This window comes from Diabrotica virgifera, chromosome 7, assembly GCF_917563875.1.
Source record: "Diabrotica virgifera virgifera chromosome 7, PGI_DIABVI_V3a".
Lineage (NCBI taxonomy): Eukaryota > Metazoa > Arthropoda > Insecta > Coleoptera > Chrysomelidae > Diabrotica > Diabrotica virgifera.
The window spans coordinates 151,524,522-151,547,116 of NC_065449.1; the positions used below are offsets into that span (position 1 = coordinate 151,524,522).

Consider the following 22,595-nt stretch of genomic DNA (forward strand, 5'->3'; position numbering starts at 1 on the left):
AAGACATATTTGAGACACAGATTGCCGATAACTGTTTTATAATTATCGTACGCCTCTTGTGTCTTAGTTGCTATGTATGTTAGGTAATCTTTTTTTCTTTTCTGTACATTTTTCCTTCACTTCTGTAAAAAACCATGGAGTTCTAGGCCTTGAGAATGATTTATTTTTATTAATCTTTCTTTTACCAAAAATTTCCTTGGCTAAGGCTAAGATATTATTAGACTTAATTTTTCCCAGTTCCACCACCACCACAGAATGTCTCAAGAAATCTATCAAATGCTTTCTTCAGGTATCCGTCTATCAATTACTCTCCCATAATTTCATGGTGTGACTAAATAGTTTTATAGCCCTGTAGTTTGCACATTGTTGTATATCTCCCTGGTTTTTGTAAACAGGTACTAATATACCTACTGCTTCTCCATTCGTCTGGCATTTGTCCAACTTTCATAATTCTATTATATAAACATGTTAGCCAACTTGTTTCTGTCTGTCCTAAGGGTCTCAATACTTCGCCAGTGATATCATCTGGTCCGACTAATTTTCCTTTCTTTATTTCTAGCCTAGTTAAATTAAATTAAAATTAAATATTTATAACAAAATTTTATTACAACCAACATCAATTTTCTTCTACTCTACATTTTCCCTACAATTCTGAAACTGGATAGTAACAATTGCGTTCAGAAAATTTTCTATTAACAAATATGAAATATCTAATGTTCATCAGTTGATATTATTTATCTTTTCAAATAGTAACATTAAAACTTCAACTATTTTTAAATAAATTTGAAAGTTTCGAATGATACATTTACAATTTCCCAAGCATGATTAAGTAATGAAATGATGCTAATTAAATTGTAAAGACAATTTTAGAATTATATCCAGTATCAAAATTTAGCTTAGTAAACTAACAAAAAATATATAATTTGTTTTCTCCATTACGTAATTATAAATTCCAATTTTATCTAATGACCTATTTTGCCAACTACACATTTTGCCATATTGTAAGCAGAGTCTTTCGTAATTTCCTCGTCTGATATGCAGTCTGCCATAATGGTATCTGCTAATTCAGGAAACACTGATTCAAAATGCGATTTTGCCAGGTCGATATCGATTTTGTTATCATCTCCTACCAAACCAGTTTTTTGTATAAAGCACAATGTGTGTTCTTTGATGGCATCAGTGGGTGTACCTTCTTTTAATGATTTTTTTACTTCCTCCATATCGACGCCTGTCTGTGCTTTACATTCCTCGTGAAACTTCTTCATCTTTTCTATTTCTTCTTCTGGCATATCATGGGCTGGCTAAAATAACAAAAATATTGTAAGGAACTAATTCCATGATTTACTAAATGTATATGAGTTTCAAATACAAAAAGATTAAGAATCTTAAAATTAAATACAAAATGTATTATTTTATTGTCTTATTTACGATCCAAAGATATTGGCTAATTTTACTAATCTTTTTTATAAAAACTCCAAACAAATATAAAATGAACGTAATTCTCAGATAGATAAAAAGAACAAAACAAAAAACACATCAATGGAAGAACGTGTTTCTTAGATCATTTACATAGTAGAAGAGGTATGGAAATTAATCAAAAATAAAATTAAAATTACGATCCCGATAAAGGACGTTTGCAAATTAAACAAAGTGTTAAATCTTTCTTCTTCTTCAAGTGCCCCGTCCGTTGTGAACGTAGGCTATTAACATGGCAATTCTGATCTTGCTTACGGCACTTCTGAATAGTTCGACCGATGTGAGGCCGAACCACTTCTGCAGATTTTGAGCCACGAGTGTTTTCTCCTGTCTCGCTCGCGCTTACTGTCTATTTTTAGGCCAGGGTAATAAGACAAAAATATACCCTGTTCGTCACACTTCAGCAGACAAGGTACTGAAGCGTTTTTTCGACAGGTAATACCTATAGGAACAAATTGTAACTATTTCCTGCGCAGGATCTGGCGGCCATTTTTATTTATAAACAATTAACTGTTAAAAAATGGCATTTTTCCCTTTTTTTTTTCAAATCAATGGAAAACAGTGAAACTTATGATTTTTTTAGTACAACTATCTTTGAGATTATGGAAAAAAGCTTTAAAATGACATATTACAAAGTTTGATATACTCATTTATTGTTAATATAATTGCGAAAAAGTCGGAATTGCAAACAAAATTATTTTCGCAATAACTGTTGTAAAAATTAGTGTACAGGTTTGAAATTTTTGTCAATTGAGGGTTCTTTGGTGCTTAATATGTGATAAAATTTTTAAAGCGATTCATTTAATTTTTTTAAATTTTATTCGAATTGTTTATCTCAGAGAGAATTATTTTGCAATAACATAAGTCGGAAAAAAATGACGTTAGAACCATTCCACAGATGTCAAATGGAAGAGCATGAGCTATATTTTCAACTTGGTTTAAAAAAAGCGAATAAAAAATGCATTTATTAATAATAAATAATTATGCAAAAGTATCGTAAATCTTTCCTTATAAACTTTTTGAATAACTTTTTCCAACAAAATGAACTTTTTTACCCTGTTTTAAGTGCACAACTACCAAGTAATGTTATTTTTCTACGAGCTTGCAAAAATGTCTACTTTCGTGCACGCGTTTTAGTTTAGACAGTTTTACTTTTCCGCACGCGTTTTACTTTTCCGCACGCGCTTTACTTTTCCGCACGCGTTTAGATATCTTAATATGGCCTTGAAATACTTATAATACATGCAATAAACTAATATTTAGATATTATTTACTATTTTATTTCAAATGTATCTTATTGTGTTCCTATTTTAATGAAATTAACGCGACGATTCGATGAAATAAAATTATTTTGACATAATATTCGAAAGTAAAATCGGTAGACAATAACAGTCGTTTTGAATCATCGTCATGGAAACCAAGATCGTCGTCATGCTAACTAATTATATTGATTATTTCATTCATAGGAGATTCTGGCCAATAGAAAGCTACAGAAATCTGAATTAAATCGATAATTTTTGATAACCTCCCGTCGTTAAGTATATTACGTCAGATGCCCTTCGTTGCTACGAAAAAATACATTCAGTGACATTAATGACAATTAATGTTATAAAAATTATAAAAGTGATGACTTTCAATCGTCAAATATTTATAAAAACTGTGTGTTTAATGGTACTTACATAAATAAATTACAATAAAATTTTGGTTTTGAACAGTTTTATTCATGAAATAATCGCAACAAATTGCACTTGACCTCTGAAATTAATATAGAATTTTTGCTCTCGTGACACTTTGACATAATTTCACTCGCCTTCGGCTCGTGGCGAAATTAAAACTGTCAAAGTATCACTCGGGAAAAATTCAATAATTTCAGAGCTCTTGTTCAATTACTACTGAAAGTTTGGTTTTGACAAACTTGTCAAAGAATTAATTTTTGTATGTATTTTCAGTAGTAATTGCACAAGAGCTCTGAAATTATATATTAATTTCAGAGGTCGAGTGCAATTTGTTGCGATTATTTCATGAATAAAACTGTTCAAAACCAAAATTTTATTGTAATTTATTTATGTAAGTACCATTAAACACACAGTTTTTATAAATATTTGAGGATTGAAAGTCATCACTTTTATAATTTTTAAAACATTAATAGGGAACTTGCATAAATTTTTAAATTCAAAAAAAATGTTATAAATCACAACAGAACATAATTTAAAACATGTATCAAAGATAAAAAAAGTTTTGTTTGTCTTTCGTTTGGCCCCTAAAGACGATTAAAAATTCAAATTAAAACAGGTGGTCCAAAACGCATAGTGACGTCATATAGTTGTGCATGTACATTCTGCACCAACAAAGTAAACAAAATTGTATATAATTTTAAATTAGACACTATAAACGTCAGTAGAAAATACAGTTATGTAACGTCACAAGCGTTTTTGATCGTTTGAACTATTTTACATTGGCTAAGGGTTCTTCTAAACCAAGGCCAGCAAACAGAAAAAAATATATAGATTTTAAATTATCTTCTAAGTTATTATGAGGTTTTACCGCGTGAAAGTTTGGAAATATTATTTTTAAAGGAAACTGAATAATATTACGTAATAAAAAAATGTGTAAGTTCCCTCATAGGTTTGGCATTCGTTTTGACACTGACACTAAGTTTTATAAATATATTTGATAATTTCTATTTCTGATATATTTGAGTGTTTTTAAGACATATTTTTTAAAATGACCGAAGAGGGTTTTTGTAAAGGGCAGTCTGATAACTTACCTTTAGTTGATATGTGTATGGTGGCTACATATTTTCAAAAGAGTGAAAATTTTTCCGTCGGAGAAGTTCGGGGAGTTAAAGCAGATAAGTAAGTACATATATTATGTATATTATACTCCCATTATACCTACTAATTTTATACTGTGATTTTATTCTGGTTATTATTCTCATAAGTATTTAACGATAAAACTTAGTAGGTACACACTTCCTATTAAGTATAGTGATCAAAAAATGTCATTACAATATAAATATTTTCCCATATTTCGCGACGATGCTGTGGCCAAATACCCAAGTAGGTGGAGGCCAATACACTAAAGAAGAAGAAGAAGAATATACTTACATATAACCCTCCCACATCACTGATATAACCATATAAAAAACTAATGTAAAACTATGTGACGTCACGGACCGTCTGAACTACTTTAAAATAAAGAAGACTTTAAATTTGTATTTCTAAGTTATTATGAGTTTTTGAAGCGGGAAATTTTGGAAATCTCATTTTTATACAAAACTGAACACTATTATGTAATAAAAAAAAATGTGCAAGTTCCCCATTGTCATTAATATCACTGAATGATTTTTTTCGTAGCAACGAAGGGCATCTGACGGAATATACTTAACGACGGGAGATTATCAAAAATTATCGATTTAATTCAGATTTCTGTAGCTTTCAATTGGTCACAATCTCCTATGAATGAAATAATCATATTAATTAAATTAATTGATTAATATTTGGTCATTTTTTAAAGACTCGTAGAAAAAATATTGTTCATAACTGTTGCAGAAAGTCTCTTTTCCGCACTCGACTGCTTGCCGAAATCCCGCTTCGTGTCGTTCGACAAACTGCAGTCGCGTGCGGAAAAGTATGACTTTCTGCACTTTTTAGGAAAATAACTATTATATCATAATTGATAAAAAATTGTAATAAATATATATATAATTTCTTATATAACAAAATAAAAAGTTTATAAGGAAAGATTTACGATACATTTGCATAATTATTTATTATTAATAAATGCATTTTTTATTCACTTTTTTAAACCAAGTTGAAAATATAGCTCATCCTCTTTCATTTGACACCTGTGGAATGGTTCTAACGTCATTATTTTCTGACTTTGTTATTGCAAAGAAAATGCTCTCTGGGATAAACAATTTGAATAAAACTTAAACAATTGAATGAATCGCTTTGAAATTTTTATCACATATTAAGCACCAAAGAACCCTTATATGACAAAAATTTCAAAGCTGTACACTAATTTTTACAATAGATATTGCGAAATTATTTTGTTTTGCAATTCCGACAATTTTTTTGCAATTGTATTAACAATAAATGAGTATGTCAAACTTTGTAATACGTCATTTTAAAGCTTTTCCATAGTCTCAAATATATTTGTACTAAAAAACCATAAGTTTCACTGTTTTTCATTGATTTGAAAAAAAAAAGGGAAAACTGCCATTTTTGACACTTAATTGTTTATAAATAAAAATGGCCGCCAGATCCTAAGCAGGCACTAGTTATAATTTGCTCTTATAGGTATTACCTGTCGAAAAAACGCTTTAGTACCCTGGCTGCTCGAGTGTCATGGAAAAAACCTTATTACCCTGGACTATTTCCCCTGGATAATCAATTGCAGTAGACGGTACTTATCGTGTTTGTGGCCTAGATATTCAAGTTTTCCTTGTTTAATTGTGCTCACGATTTCTCTATCTTTTCCGATTCTGTGGATTATGTCTATGTTGATGACATGTTAGGTCCAGTATATACAAAGAATGCGTCGGTACACCCACATTTCGAATGCTTTTAGTTTTTTTAGCGTCTCTGCCAGCGTCCAGGCCTCCACATCATATAGTAAGATCGAAAAAATGTAGCATTCAACTAGACCTAGTTTTAGGGGAAGAGACAAATCATTACTTATGAGGAGCTTTTTCATATTGTTAAAAATGATGCTTTTGCTCATTCGATCCTCACCTTAATTTGTGTGGGCTGTTCTCATTTTGCATCTGCGAGTATGGCCAAGGTATACATAAGCTTCTACATGGTCAACTAGCATGTTGTTTATTTGTCTCTAACTATCGATCAGGTTGTTGCTGCTTGCTTATCAGCATCCATTTTGTCTTCTTGAAACTGAGGGTCAGGCTTTATTCGTCACTAACTAAAATAACCCTTTCCATTGCCTCTTATTATTTATCTATCCTACAGGCAAGGATCACCGTATCATCAACATAATTTGTTCGCTAACTCACCGTTTGTTTTTAGGCCCTCATTTGCATTTCCTATACGTTTACATCCTATATTTTTTTAATATTTCCTCAGAATAAATATTGAATAGGAGTGGAGATAAGATACAGCACTGCCGGACACCTCTTTTTTTATCTCCATACTTTCAGTAAGTTCATTGCCATTTTTTGCTCTTGCTGTTTGACCTCAGCATACGTTTGCCACAGTTTACCTTGTTGTCAATACCTGTCTTTCTGCGTGCAAAATATCTATTAACACGTTCAATGCGTACGTCGCTCATTGGCGACATTCGGTTTTCCGGTCCAGTGCTGATGTCACCAATGAGCGACATGTGCTCACTTACATTACATTACAAAAACTATTTAAGGATATGGGAGAAGTACTTGAAAAAATATACGCAGCGAACGTTTTAATGGTTAAACATTTTACTTTACTTCAATAGTTTGCATCAAATCTTTAGACGTTAATTTGACTGACTTTTCTTCAATGCAAATGAATGAAAATTTGCAGTCATATGCATTCGCCTGAACAGTACACGGATAGTCAGTAAAAAATTTTTTTTATGTTTATTAATTGTTTAAATAAAAAAACGATTTTAAAGGAAAATGCTTAAATTCTCTTGTTTTTTACAATGTAGAAATTTGAAAATTTTACGGATTGTAGCTAATGATATGAACTATACATAATTTCACTTTTTACGTTAATTGTTTACGTTATGCTTCATAAATAAACAATAAAGTAAATCGGGTTTTATTCGTGTCAAAGTTCAATACGATACGAAACAAAACTTCAACCAAAACTCGAATTCAAAACATTCGTGTTTTTATCGTAGTCTTAGAAAAACCACCGGTAGAGACGTTTTGTGCTACAATTAACATTAGAATTCGTTTTGTTCTATTAATTAATTAAACGCTTTTCTTTAGTTCAATCGTTTGGGTCAAATCTTTGGACGTTAAATTGACTGCCTCTTCTTCAATGCAAATGACTAAAAATTTGAAAACATATGCAATAGTCAATAATAATTTTTTTTGTTTGTTAAAAAAACGAGTTTAATGGAAAATGCTTAAATTTTCTTGTTTTTTACAATGAAGAAACTTGAAACTTTTACAGATTGTCGCTAATTATATGAACTATACATAATTTCACTTTTTACGTTAATTGTTTACGTTATGCTTCATAAATAAACAATAAACTTTCAAATTTTTTGCCGATTCCGACTACTATTCATGTTTGTACATCATAATATGTTTTATACATATTTTAATAAACATGACGATATATTTTAATGTTTGAAAAGTGTAAGACTATATAGTAAAAAATAAGAAAATATTAAAAAAAATATTTTTAAGAAACGCTCTCCTTTAGTTACTAAAATGTGAGTAAAATTAAACATAAACAAAAATTAACTAAAAAGCAAAAAATAAAAAAAAATTGAAAAATCCAACACATTCGTTAAAGAAAAGCGTGGTGCGAAAACCGTTTATTCGATGAAGACGAGCCACGCTTTTCTTTGACGAATGTGTTAGATTCTTTCAATTTTTTTATTTTTTGCTTTTTAGATGATTTTTGTATAATATGTTTAATTTTAGTCACTCGTAACTAAAGAAAAGCGTTTCTTAAAAATATTTTTTTTATATTTTTTATTCATGAGTGACATACAGTCTTATCAACGACTTTACACCGTTTTATAAGCAGCTGGAGAGCGACAACTGCCTCTCTAGTTCCAAGTGCTTTCCGTGAAAGCCAAACTGTGATCTATCAATATTTGACTTAAATTTTTCATATTTATATTCTTCTATGAATTGTCTTGGTGAACGCTTTAGTGATATGATTGATCAAGCTTGTAAGTCAGTAGTTGTCACAGGGCTGGGCATTTGGTTTCTTCGTGATTGTAATAAATGTCGACTGCACCAAGTTCTTCGGGATTTTACCGCTGTTATGTATGTTGCTAAAAAGTACAACTAAGTTATCAAGGAATTGTTTGTCTCATTTACATTAGTCCATATGGTGAGACCGCTCCCGTCTAGAAAAATTTATGATTCGGTTTCTTTGTGGATTCCCTATTCAAAAATGTCCTCTTTAAACAAATATGAAGGGTGCCGGGCGGAATTTTTATATGAAGGGTGCCGGGCGGAATTTTTGGGCAGAAATTGTTTAAGTATTTTTTTTTACAAATACAAAAGATCACCTTTTTTTGCTTCATAGTATATATTTTTAAGTTTCGTGGGTTATTCTAAACAAGAAAGGTATCTTGTAAATTTTCCCAAAAATGGATAGTTTTCGAGTTATAAGCGATTTAAAAGCTGAAAAATGCGAAAATGCGCATTTTCGAGGCTTAACTCATATTTAAATTAGTATTTTTGAGGTTGCCATATATGTACTTAAATTGAAGTTTAAACATTCAGCTTCAAGATTCTGAAGAGTAATCGCGTCTAACCTTAATTTAAGTCGTTGTTTTTTAATTGTTAAATATGCATGTCCATCCGATTTTTTTGCCGGTGCGGCGCGCTCTATTCCAAAAATCTCCTATTTTCCTCCGAAAAATATTTTCTATAGATTCTTTGGGACATTTTAAATTAAAAAAGTTTCTTGACATTTTTCTCAAAAGGTAATAGTTTTAAAGTTATAAGCGATTTAAAAACCGAAAATACGTTTTTTTGTAATTTTTCGGATTTTAAATCGCTTATAACTTTAAAACTATTAACTTTTGAGAAAAATGTCAGGAAACTTATTTTACTTAGAATATCCCAAAGAATCTAGAAAAAATTTTTTCGGAGGAAAATAGAAGATTTTTAAAATAGAGCGCGCCGCACCGGCAAAAAATCTGATAAACATGCATATTTAACAATTAAAAAACAACGGTATAAATTAAAGTTAGACGCGATGACTCTTCAGAATATTGAAGCTGAATGTTTAACCTTCAAATTAAGTATCTGGCAACCTCAAAAATACTAATTTAAATATGAGTTTTTAAGCCTCGAAAATGCGTTTTTTCGCATTTTTCAGATTTTAAATCGCTTATAACTCGAAAACTATCCATTTTTGGGAAAATTTACAAGATACCTTTCTTGTTTAGAATAACCCACGAAACTTAAAAATATATGTTTTGGAGCAAAAAAAGTGATCTTCTGTATTTGTTAAAAAAAATATTTAAACAATTTCTGCCCAAAAATTCCGCCCGGCACCCTTCATATTTGTTTAAAGGGGACATTTTTCAATAGGAATCCACAAAGAAACCGAATCAGAAATTTTTTCAGACGGGAGCGGTCTCACCACATGGACTACATAGGACCTTCAGTATTTCGTAGGGTACATTGTCCGGACCTGCTGCCTCATTGTTTTTCAGTGCTGCAATAGCATCTTCTATCTCCGATTTAAGGATAGAAAGTCCCGTTTCTCCCTCTACATAAAGGTGATCATCAGTCCTGTCCGATGCAAGTAATTTTTCTCTGTATGATTTCCATGTTTCTAAGATCCTTGATGGCTCCGAGATAAGATTTCCATCGCTATCTTTTATGTTGTTGGGTGACTTATTGAATTTTGTTCTTGTTTACCATAGATTTTATTTTTTTGTGCGTATTGTAACTGTCATATTTACGTCCGTATTGTTTTATTTCCCTGCATCCGTTAGACAGCTATTTTTCTTTGACTTCTCGAATTTTTGTTCTTTTGATTTTGCGGATATGCTGGTATTTTTATCCACTTTTATTCTTGAATTTACGTCTTTCATCCATCATATTCATTATATCATCAGGCAATTATTCTTTCTTCTTCTGTCTGTCACGCTTTAATGGAGTAACACATGTTGTTTGGATTGCTTCGCTCGATTTGTCCTATCTCTGTATTATGTCTGACGTGTTCTCGTTAATGTCCTTTATTTAATTTCTTAGTTGTTCTCGTACTTTTTATTTCGGTTTCTGGGTTAGTGGGTTCGGGTTCTGGGTTCAGTTTCTTTATATCAATAGGCCTATTCGCGCTGTATACCCCGAACGTATTTAGAGTACAACGCCTGCGCATTACAAAATTGAACGTTCAATAAGGTCGAATATTTCCCTCTGAAAACCTAGTGCGTAGGCGATATCCCTCTCGGTAAGTTCAGGATACGTTCAGGGCATGCAGCGCGAATCGACCTAATCGTGTTTAAATCAGATCTTTTCTCGAGCCGTTTTAACCTCATAACCATCATAATGTGGTCCATAGGAACATCGGCAGCAGGGTGCGTTTTTGATGATTTTATTATAAAAACCTTATATTGTAAAAGGTATATTTAAAATCCCTAAAACGGATTATGTCTACAGCATTATTATTATCTACAGCAGGACTATTATGTAGTATACAACAAAATATTTTCGGAATCAATTAGGGTTGCAGGTTGTCACATTTTACAACTGAACTCGTTGTCATCTACACTCTGCCATGTGAGGTCCTACTTTAAAATATTATAACCAATAAGGTTTATGTCATGTGTTGCGAGAGTTAATCTGGGAATATTTTAACATCCCTTAAAATTTTATAATATAATGTAACCTTCACAATTTTAAAACAACTTTTAGAACAACTTAAGATCGTATATCTTGGTGGCCTAAAACATGTAATGTGATCTGTGGTAACATTGATGATGGAATATTGATTCCGAAAACGTTCTGTTGTGATATAACCCTTTTTGGGATTTTAAATATAAAAGATAAGGTTTTTATTTTTTGTTATATGATTTATTATGATTTTATATTGTTTTTTCTTTGTGATATGATTTTATTATGATTTTATATTTTGTTGGTACTGTTAATATAATCTATCTGATTCCTTATGATGTTAAACCTTTGCTAGATCTAATAATATGTTAAATAAACTAATCTAGCCGTCAGTTTAACCACCATTCTTTTTGCCCCCTTCCCTATGCCAGGTTGGCTTCCGATAGTTGCTAATAGGCTAAGTATAATTCTCCAGAACTGTCTATGTTTTGCCATATCAATATCAATGCCTTTTACCGCCATGCCTAATATAACACATATTGCAACCACGATCTTATTATTTACATACTCGTTCGAATGACATATTGCTATATTTTCGAGTGCTCCTGTATGGAGAGGCAGAGTAGGCTGTAAAGTGAGGCTATGCCTAAACGCTTGAAAGCCTTTTTTAAAGCATAGGTATACAGAAGCGACTACTAATAGGGATAAGCTGGGTCGACAGAGTTGATATACAACTTTTCAATATGATAAAGAGACGCAGGCTGAAATACTTCGGTTACATTATGAAACACCCTGAAAAATATAAACTTTTGCATCTGATTACACAGAGAAAGATCTAAGGTTAACGTGATCCTGGTAGTACACAATCGTGACTGAAAAATCTAAGAAAATGGTGGAAAAATGGACTACACCATGATTTAGAGCTGCTGTCAATAAAGTCATAATATATTGATTCTTAATTGTATACCTTTTTGTTGGTACACTCACCCATCTAAGTATTCTCATTTCCGCCACATGCATCCGTTGTTCCAAATTCCGGCTACTCTCCTTACATATAGGTATTAACCCTTAAATCTATGGATTATTTGCTAATGAGGGTTCTTTGTATTATTGGTATAACTCATGATGAACCCCATAACCCTATAAATGGATCCCAATATTCTCCTGTATACAGGGTAGGGTGGTTCAAGATCTTATGTGAAAAACTCAAGTTGAATGTAAAAACCAAGGGACCCCCCAATTCTTTTCTAATTGATAAAAGAAGTAAGGAGCCAAAATATGAAAGCCATAAGTCACTTGGAAGGCAGTGCTCAATACTGTTTAAATAATGAGAACGGGAATATTTTTATCGATTTTTGAACAAATTACAAGACATGTTAGAATACAAAAACTTAATTTGTTTTAGATTAAAACCACAATCAAATAGGTACCATAAATGTGGCTGCAAGGCTTTTTTGATAGTTTTAGCTATATCTTCATCAATGTCAATGACGCTGTATTTCCCAGCCTCTTTCCAAAAAATTAGGTCGTTGAAAGCTGCATTGGCGCTGATTGGAGCCTCAACCCAGTTTTTAACATACAAAAGTGTACAGTTTTCTTTCTCCTTGTTTGTGAGTTGGTAAAGTCCTTGACCTAGAAAAAGGTACAACATATATGCATAAATAAGCTTAGCTGTCCACCGAGCGTGGTGTGTATGCCCAGATGCTCTCCAGTGAATTTTTTCTGATGCTCTCCAGTGTAATCTGATCGATAAACTGCATTCCATGATTCCCTTAACCTTTTAAATATGGGAATTTCAAGAACATAATGCAAATACTTTGCTCAAAATGATTTCCATTATGTGATGGAGAAACGGCAACCATAGAAGTTCTTTATTCAGCTTATTTTCAAGGAAAGTGACCACTCTTAAGACCAGTATTGACGGCTGTTGTGTCAAAGTCCATACCAATGACTCTTTCATCGAGATCCCATGTTTTAAGAGTTTTAAGTACTGCATCTCCAGTGTTCAAACCTGTTCCACTAGCCAATTTTGTCACCCCTAGTAGTTTCTCATTTCCACCAATATAGGAAACTAGCACTGGTAGTCTATCTACCTTTTGTGAACCTAAAATTTCGGGCAGGATTTTGCTGTCCCAATGAACAATAATTGGTTCTTTGATGTCTAAGTTTAATTTAATCTCTGTTGAAAAATTCTGTCTTGCTGCTTCTTGTTTCCTTTTTACAGAACTTCTTAAAAGCGCTAATTCCGCAGGATTATGTCCAAGTGCGGCAGCAATAGGAATGATAAGCCTTACAGCTTTACGATCGGAAACTTTATTCCTGTCTAAAGCCACTGCCATATTCATGTCAAAAAGGCTATTCTTAGCCTTTGGTTCAGAAACGCCTTCGCTTTTGCCGTCTAAAACTTTGACTAATTTTTTTTTTTGGAAGAAGGTTGATATAAATTTATCATCAGAACCATTTTCAGAACTGCTTTTGGCACTTGAACTATATATCATTTAAGACATCATCGGGTGGATTAATAGAGAAAGACGTGGATTTTTCATAAGAAAACTTTTTCTCTTCTCTTCTTTTCTTTTTCAAATATTTCTAGTGCTCTTTCTTGCTTTTTAACGTACTCTTTGTCGTGAGATGAAATGATCATGTTTCTCTCAGTACTTTGGTCAATTAAAAAATCTTTGTCTTCTTGTATTGTCATGAGAATTAGAGCATCGAAATGGACAATGTCGAAAAGCTTTTCGATATTGTCTACATATGATTGCTCGTTTGTTCTTTGTTTTTCCGTGTTTCTTCCTTTATTTTTCTTTAAAAGTAACCACTGAGAGTGCACACGTTCCAGTTTTTCAATTAAGTCCTTGGTATATTTAGTTGGGATTAGGTCTTTGCTCCAAACTTCATTCAATTCTTCAATTGTGCTATCACTAGCGTTCCTGACAGATTATTTTCACTTAAAAAAGTGAAATCTTAACAAAACTACTTTTGTTGTAGGAAGTTGGTTCTTCTTTGTTAAAGGTTCTAAGTCCTTAACACCGATTAAGTAAATACTGTCTGCCTGACGCGTCTTAAGTGCAGTCATTTTGATTTAAATATATTTAAAACCTGAAACCAAAAAAAGCGTTAAATACCCGAAAGTATCAAATATTTGATGTTTTATAACTCCTTTCCACTCCGGTACCCTAATGTTGAATCTGCTGAAAATGTTTAATATCAACTATAATAAAGAGATCAACAGCTTTGTTAACTTCTGAATCCTGAAAAACAAACAAACAAACATTTTCTAAACGTAAGTGTTTTACGGATGTTTATGAAAACTAAATTTTGTTGAGCACTGCCTTCCATATGTTCTAGAGTGTTAAGATTTGGCATATATTATTCTTTTATTAGATATAACAAAATGAGAGGGTCCCTAGGTCTCTAAAAAAAACTTGAGTTTTTTGTACCACCCTAATACAGGGTGTAACAAAAATACAGGTCATAAATTCAATCACATGTTCTGGGACCAAAAATAGTTCGGTTGAACCTAACTTACCTTTGTACAAATGTGCACATAAAAAAAGTTATAGTCCCTTGAAGTTACAAAATACAAATCGATTTTTTCCAATGTATTGAAAACTATTGGAGATTTTTTAATGAAAATGGACATGTCGCATTCTTATGGCAGGAACATCTTTAAAAATATATAAGAAGTGAAATTTGTGCACCCCATAAAAATTTTATGGGGGTTTTGTTCCCTTTAACCCCCCCCCCCCCCCCAGATATTTGTGTACGTTTCAGTTAGATTATTATTGTGGTAGCATTACTTAAATAAAACGTTTCTAAAACTTTTTTCTCTCTTTATAATTTTTTGATAAGCCAGTTTTTATCGAGATGCCGCTTCTTTTTTAACATGTTTACATAAAAATTTTATGGGGGTTTTGTTCCCTTAAACGCCCCAAACGTTTGTGTACGTTCCAATTGTTGTGGTACCATTAGTTAAACACAATGATTTTAAAACTTTTTTGCCTCTTCATATTTTTTCAATAAACGATTTTTTATCGAGATATTAATATGTATCAAAACATCCCCTTCGGGTCGTGAAATTAAAATAGTCTGGGCTGATAATCGGAGAATAGGCCATTTTTGGGAAAAGTTATTTACCAGCAATTTTATTGCTGGAATCGAATCTTATTATTGTATGTATTAATAATATAGGTATGCAAAGTCCGCAGATAGTGTGCTACTTTTTTTATAAACAAAATGGCGCCCGAAAATCGTGTTTTTTTCAATTTTTGCTCTATAACTCCAAAGATTTTAACTTTACACCAAAAACACCCAAATAAAAATTCACCGCAATTAAATTCTGCATAGAGACGTGTTTTCCCCGATTCACTTCGACAAAAACTTTCCCCGTAAAAAGCGGGTTTTCCAACAAAATCTTTAATTTTCAACTAAAATTTTAGATAAGTAATTGTTAATCAATAATTAAATAACTTGGTAATGTGACAGCCCTTTTTGTATAGATTATAATTCCAGAAGTCGATGGAAATTAAATAAACTGTTTAGCAACAATTGAATTGTTAATTAACAATTTACGGTCACTATAATAACGACAATAATTATGACGCATAAGAATAACTATGATTTTTTCATAAAAATATACTATACCTATCTAACGTACTCTACAGAATTGAAATTGGACTATTTAAGCGGCCTCAAGAATATTTTAAAATTATAAACAATTTTTTCGCCTAAAAACAAATAGAATATCTCGGGAAATATTAAACTAAATTAAATTGTAAAAACGGCATTCGAAAAACAGCGACATGGAGCTTCTTTTAAAAGAAAAAATGTTTAATTATAATGAGTAGTTCCTGAGATACAACCGGTCAAAGTTGATCAGAATTTACGACAAATATATAAAAAATAGGATCATAATTTTCAAACCATCACCTTTTTATTTTTTTTTTTCTCTTTCTTCACACCAATTTTCATATCCTTAAAATACTCATAACATATATTATTATAATAAAAACTATCGATAATACGTGTGAAAATTGCCAAAAATAGCAAAATTCCAATCAAAAATTAGGTTGGAGAAAATGTAACCCTCAAAGTTCAAAATCGGTATATGTTAAGAAAATGCATTTTCTCGGCTTCCCATGGAGCAATTTCCTTCATTCTTTTTTTGTTCCCAAGTAACTCGAGTAGAGCCATCGAACTAACGCATTATTGTTTAAATAATTATACAGCTTTCAAATGAGAATATTTATGTTTTTAACTTTAAAAGGTACACTTGTAGTAAGTTTATGTAAAAAAAAGCCTACAACTGGAAAAAATATGTAGTTTTCTGTTCTTATAAATAAATTAATCTATTATAACAAAACAAAAGCAAGTCTGATATTTAATAAGGCGTTAGTTCGATGGCTCTACTCGAGTTACTTCGGAACAAAAAAAGAATGAAGGAAATTGCTCCATGGGAAGCCGAGAAAATGCATTTTTTTAACGTATACCGATTTTGAACTTTGAGGGTTACAGTTTCTCCAACCTAATTTTTGATTGGAATTTTGCTATTTTTGACAGTTTTCACACGTATTATCGATAGTTTTTATTATAATAATATATGTTAAGAGTATTTTGAGGATATGAAAATGGGTGTGGATAAAGAGGACAAAAATAAAAAGGTGATTGTTTGAAAATTATGATCCTATTGTTTATATCTTTGCCGTAAATTCTGATCAACTTTGACCGGTTGTATCTCAGGAACTACTCATTATAATTAAACATTTTTTCTTTTAAAAGAAGCTCCATGTCGCTGTTTTTCGAATGCCGTTTTTATAATTTAATTTAGTTTAACATTTACCGAGATATTCTATTTGTTTATAAGCCAAAAAATTGTTTATAATTTTAAAATATTCCTGAGGCCGCTTAAATAGTCCAATTTCAATTCTGTAAAGTACATTAGATAAGTATAGCGTCTTTTTATGAAAAAATCATAGTTATTCTTATGCATAATAATTATTGTCGTTATTATAGTGATCGTAAATTTTTAATTAATAATTCAATTGTTGCTAAACTGTTCATTCAATTTCAATCGGCTTCTGGAGTTATAATCTATACAAGAAGAGCATTTACATTACCAAGTTATTTAATTATTGATTAACAATTACTTATCTAAAATTTTAGTTGAAAATTAAAGATTTTGTTGGAAAACCCCGCTTTTTACGGAGAAAGTTTTCGTCGAAGTGAATCGGGAAAAACACGTCTCTATGCAGGATTTAATTGCGGTGAATTTTTATTTGAGTGTTTTTGGTGTAAAGTTAAAATATTTGGAGTTATAGAGCAAAAATTGAAAAAAACACGATTTTCGGGCGCCATTTTGTTTATAAAAAAAGTAGCACATTATCTGCGGACTTTGCATACCTATATTATTAATACATACAATAATAAGATTCGATTCCAGCAATAAAATTGCTGGTAAATTACTTTTCCTTGTATTTTGCTAATTAGCCCAGAGTAAAACTGTCAAAGTGTCACTCGGGATACAAATCGATAATTTTAGAGCTCTCGTGCAATTACTACTGATAATTAATTTTTTTTATTAAATATTACTATTTTTGAATTGCAAAAATTCGGTTGGTGCCAGTAGTGTATACATTTTTTTAAGATTAAATTTTTTTGCTTTTATATAATATATATTTTCGACAAATTCATTGAGAAATCAAAATTTCAATTAAACTCTCCTCCAAAGTGGCGTTTGAAAATTGTTGTAATTTGTTTAAAACGTTTTTTCAATAAAATCGCCGGGATTAAAAATTTTGAAACTCTGTTTCGAGATTCGTGTTCCTGGTAATTTTTCACATATGTATTTACAAAAGAAATATTTTTCTAGGACCATTTTTTGCAGACATAGCTGTTACAAATTTAAAAATTAATAATTTGTTTATTTATCAATATTAACATTTAAAAGTGCGTGAGTACATCTATCAAGCCTACTAATTAAGGGCATTGGCGCAAATATTTTACGGTTATCCGTACTTTTTCTGTCTTTACACGGAAAATTACATGTAGTAAAATTCTCACTGGTATGGATATGTAAACATTACTTGACAAATGCCCATCATTAACTTTAAAGAGATGGCTTTTGAATGTTTTTGGATAACTGTTACTTTTATAATTGCATCATTAATTCAGTTAATTAATATGATAATTTTTTCACTAACTATGTATTCAGTGATTGTAATAATTTATATACTGTACAAAAAACCTCCCACTTTCTGGGAAAAACTCATCATAATTTTTTTAAAATGTTTAAAAAAAGCTTTATTTTTATATTTTAAAAAAGTTTCTAGCATTAAAAGTAAGCAAGCTACGCTTAAAATAAAGTTGGTCCCTTTTTTTGGCAAAAAAAATCGTGAAAGTCACCTTCTAATCAGCATCACACATAAAATTAATCAAAACTACTTCACAAGTTACTTCACTTATGTATTTTTTTATATGATTTGTAAGTTTGATCGGTTCAAAGCGCTTATTTTTGGAAGGGCTGTAGTTGAAAGGGTTATTAATCATGAGTGTATGCAAATTTTGAACAGCCATAATATCTTAACCAGTTTTCGTCTTACAGAAAAACACAAATTCAAAATATTCAAAAACCAAAACCTATATTTTTTTACTCTTTGAGGTTTTTGTTATAACCAATCATTTTTAAGTTATTTTGAAAAAAGGAATTTTTTTAAAAAAATTATTTTTTTTATTTTAAAACATTTTTTTTAAATAAGCACTTTGAACCGACGAAACTTACAGATCATATAAACATAAGTAAGGTACATTGTCAAGCAGTAACGATAAATTTCATTTGGGACGCTAATTAGCGGATGATTTTCTAGATTTTGTTTTACAAAAAAAGGGACAAACTTTATTTTAAGTCTAACTTGGTTACTTTTGATGCCAGAGAAGCTTTTTTAAAAAACAAAAATAAAGCTTTTTAAACACTTTAAAAAAGTTGTGATGAGGTTTTCTCGAAAAGTGCTTCATTTTTTGGTTATTGTAGGTACGTTGAGATATTCGATTTGGAATTTAAATAATAAGAACCTACTTTTCATTAGCTACACGCTGCTTCTAGAACAGATGGCGTGCGACCAGCAGTTATATCTTCTAATATGTTCCAAAAATATAAGTTGCCAATGGACTACAGTATTTTTAATGCACAATTATATGCCATATATAGGGCACTGTAATTGGGATTATATCTTTATCACAACAGAAATACATACATAATTTTGACTAATTACCTAAAATCATTACAATCCATAAGAAAAATATACCCAGAGAATCACATTTTAGGAAAAATGAAACAAAATTTGATAGATATACAAAATTTTAATAAGGAAGTAAATCTTCATTTGGATCCGTTCACACATTGGCATTCGAGGTAATGAAGAAGCAGATAAGTGTGCGCGTGAAGCTGTCAACTCAGCTGACCCTATGATCGAGAAATATATGTGGCAACTATACTAAATTACTATATTACTATATTTTATTACTAAAATATGAATACTCACCAACATGCAAGGCAAGCACGGTGTTTAAATGCCACAAACCCGACCAGTGTAAACCAACCCTATTCAAAGTGCGTCAAAAATATAAACCTCAACATCGCCACATATAATGCTCGGTCGCTCTCTACCGAAGAAAGGTTCGAAGAAATGGAGGAAGAAATTTCAAAAGTGAATTGGGATATTGTGGGTATCAGCGAAGTTAGAAAAAAAGGAGAGAATCTTATCTCACTCCCATCAGGCCATCTGTGGTACTACAAAGGAGAAGAGGAATCGACTGTCGGAGGAGTCGGCTTCTTTGTTCACAAAAGAATTGCGAACAGAATTGTGTCAATAAACCAAATATCAACAAGGGTGGTCTACTTAAACATCAAAATGAGCACCAGATATATCCTAAAGTTCATTCAAATATACGCACCTACTACAGGCCATTCAGATGAAGAAGTCCAAATATTCTACGACCAAATATCCTGTGCAATCAAGGAAAATCCTGGCCACTTCTTAATAATAGGCGGTGATTTCAACGCCAAAATAGGTACCAAGGAAGACCCCTCTGAAATAATATTGGGAAATTTTGGAAGCGAAGGCAGAAATGATAGAGGCAAACAACTGTTAACTTTTCTTTTGGAAAACAATCTCTATCAAATGAACAGCTTCTTTAAAAAGAAAAAACACAGAAGATGGACCTGGGAAAGTCCAGATGGAAAAACAAGGAACGAAATCGAGTATTTCTTAACAAATAAAAAAGAATTATTTAAAGACGTAAATGTGTTAAACCAGTTCAGCACAAGCAGTGATCACAGGTTAGTAAGAGCTAAAATAACGATATCGATCGAAAAGGAAAGACTCAAAATGATAAATAAGAAACACCCAAAGAAATGGGTAAAACCAACTAATATTCAGAAGTTCGAAAAATATATTAATGATACATTGAAAGATACAACAACAACAGACATTAATATACTGAACAAGCAAATAATCACCACAATACAACAGGCTCAAACTAAATACTGTCCAACAAACCAAAAAGATGAAAAACTAAGTCAACCTACTAAAACCCTTATAGAACTAAGACGACAGATGAAAGGAGATACAAGTTCCAGCAAAGAAGCGCTAAATCAAATAAATAAGACTATCACAAAGTCAATAAGAAAAGACATAAGAAACTACAATGTAGAAAAAACAAAACAAGCAATAGAGCAAAATAAGAACATGAAAGTTTTGAAGAACGTAAGCGTACAAAAAGGAAAAATAGAAATCAACAAACTAAGAAACAGAACTGGAAAAGAAACTACAAACAGAGATGAAATATTAACAATAGTCGAAGAGTCCTACACAGAGTTATACAAATCAAGAAAAAAAGATGACAATGCGCAACCTCCAATTACAGTAAAAACTGGGGTATTAAATCAAGGATCGGATTTAATGCCCGATATAACAAAACCAGAAATCAAAGAGGCTGTGAAGAAAATGAAAAATAATCGAACCCCAGGTGAAGATGGAATAGTATCAGAAGCACTAAAAATTGGAGGAAATATACTACTTGAAAAAATTAAACAACTTTTCAATATCAGCCTTCACAACGCCAATATTCCAACAGACTGGAACAACGCTACTATGATTCTATTACACAAAGCAGGAGACAATGCCAATTTAGAGAATTACAGACCGATTAGCCTCCTCAGCCATTTATATAAGTTATTTACGCGAATAATAGTTAAGAGAATGGAAAGAAAGTTAGAGACTTATCAACCAAGAGAACAGGCAGGATTCCGAAAAAATTACGGAACAAATGACCATCTACAAAGTATAAAAACCCTGATAGAGAAAGTAGTGGAATACAATAGTTAGTTCTAGTTTTTATTGATTTTCATAAAGCCTTTGACACAGTTGAACTTAGCAAAATATTACAGGCGCTTAAAGAATGCAGGCTAGATTATAGGTATACAAAATTATTACACAAAATATACTTACAGGCAACAACCACTGTCAAATTACATACTAACAGTAATCGCATAAAAATAGAACGGGGGGTTAGACAAAGAGACCCAATGTCACCTAAACTTTTTAATACGGTCTTAGAACATGCTTTCAAGAGTTTGGATTGGATGACAAAGGGAATAAAAATAGATGGAGAATACCTAAACAACTTACGTTTCGCCGATGATATAGTCATAGTAGCTGAGGATCTAGGTATGGCAAGAGAGATGGTACAAGAACTCGTTGTAGCTACAGAAAATGTAGGTTTAAATATAAACATCTCAAAAACAAAAATAATGACAAATTTGGTACCCAACCAGAACATCAGTATTGGTGGGAAGGAAATAGAACTCGTAGATAGATATAAATACCTGGGACATGAAATTACGATTGGCAGGGATAACCAGACTCATGAGCTGAAGAGAAGAATCGGTCTTGGGTGGGCAGCATTTGGAAAACTGAGAGAAACTTTTAAAAGTGAGTTACCCACATGTCTAAAGAGAAAGGTATTCGATCAGTGCGTCCTCCCAGTCTTGACGTACGGATCAGAAACACTTACCTTAACTAAAGCCTCGGCTACCAAACTAAGAGTCACGCAGAGAAGAATGGAGCGGTCAGTGTTAGGAATAACTCTGCGAGACAAAATCAGAAACGAAGAAATCAGGAGAAGAACAAAGGTGACTGACGTCATCGAGAGGATAGCCAGGTTGAAGTGGAGATGGGCAGGACACGTAGCCAGAATGACAGATGGGCGATGGACGAAGAGGTTATTGGAATGGAGGCCAAGAGAAGACAAGAGAAGCGTCGGTCGACCGCCTACAAGATGGATTGACGACTTAAGAAAGGTAAATAAAAACTGGATGAGGGCGGCGCAGGATAGATGGGGTTGGAAACGAGGGGAGGAGGCCTATGTTCAGCAGTGGACTTTTGAGGCTGGATGATGATACTAAATTTACCATCAAGATACAGTATAAACAAACCAAGATACGTTAAATGCTAGGTACTAGGAGCACTGCCGAATCATAATTTACAATGTATATACATTGTAAATCCCAAATCATGATTTCCAAAGTTTATACATTGTAAATTATGATTCGAGAGTGCTCCTAGTAGCAGTTAACGTGTCTTGG

The 22,595-nt window shown here is 31.9% G+C and overlaps 1 protein-coding gene across 1 annotated transcript in view; it reads right to left on the bottom strand.

Moving 5' to 3' along the window:
- Positions 1–585: 585 nt before the first annotated feature.
- LOC114330103 (uncharacterized) overlaps positions 586–22,595 on the bottom strand; it is a 60,343-nt gene continuing 38,333 nt past the window's right edge. Inside the window, exon 2 of the mRNA XM_028279421.2 lies at positions 586–1,301. Coding sequence (XP_028135222.1) covers positions 963–1,301 — 339 coding nt within the window. The 3' untranslated portion in view covers positions 586–962. The remainder of the gene's footprint in view (positions 1,302–22,595) is intronic.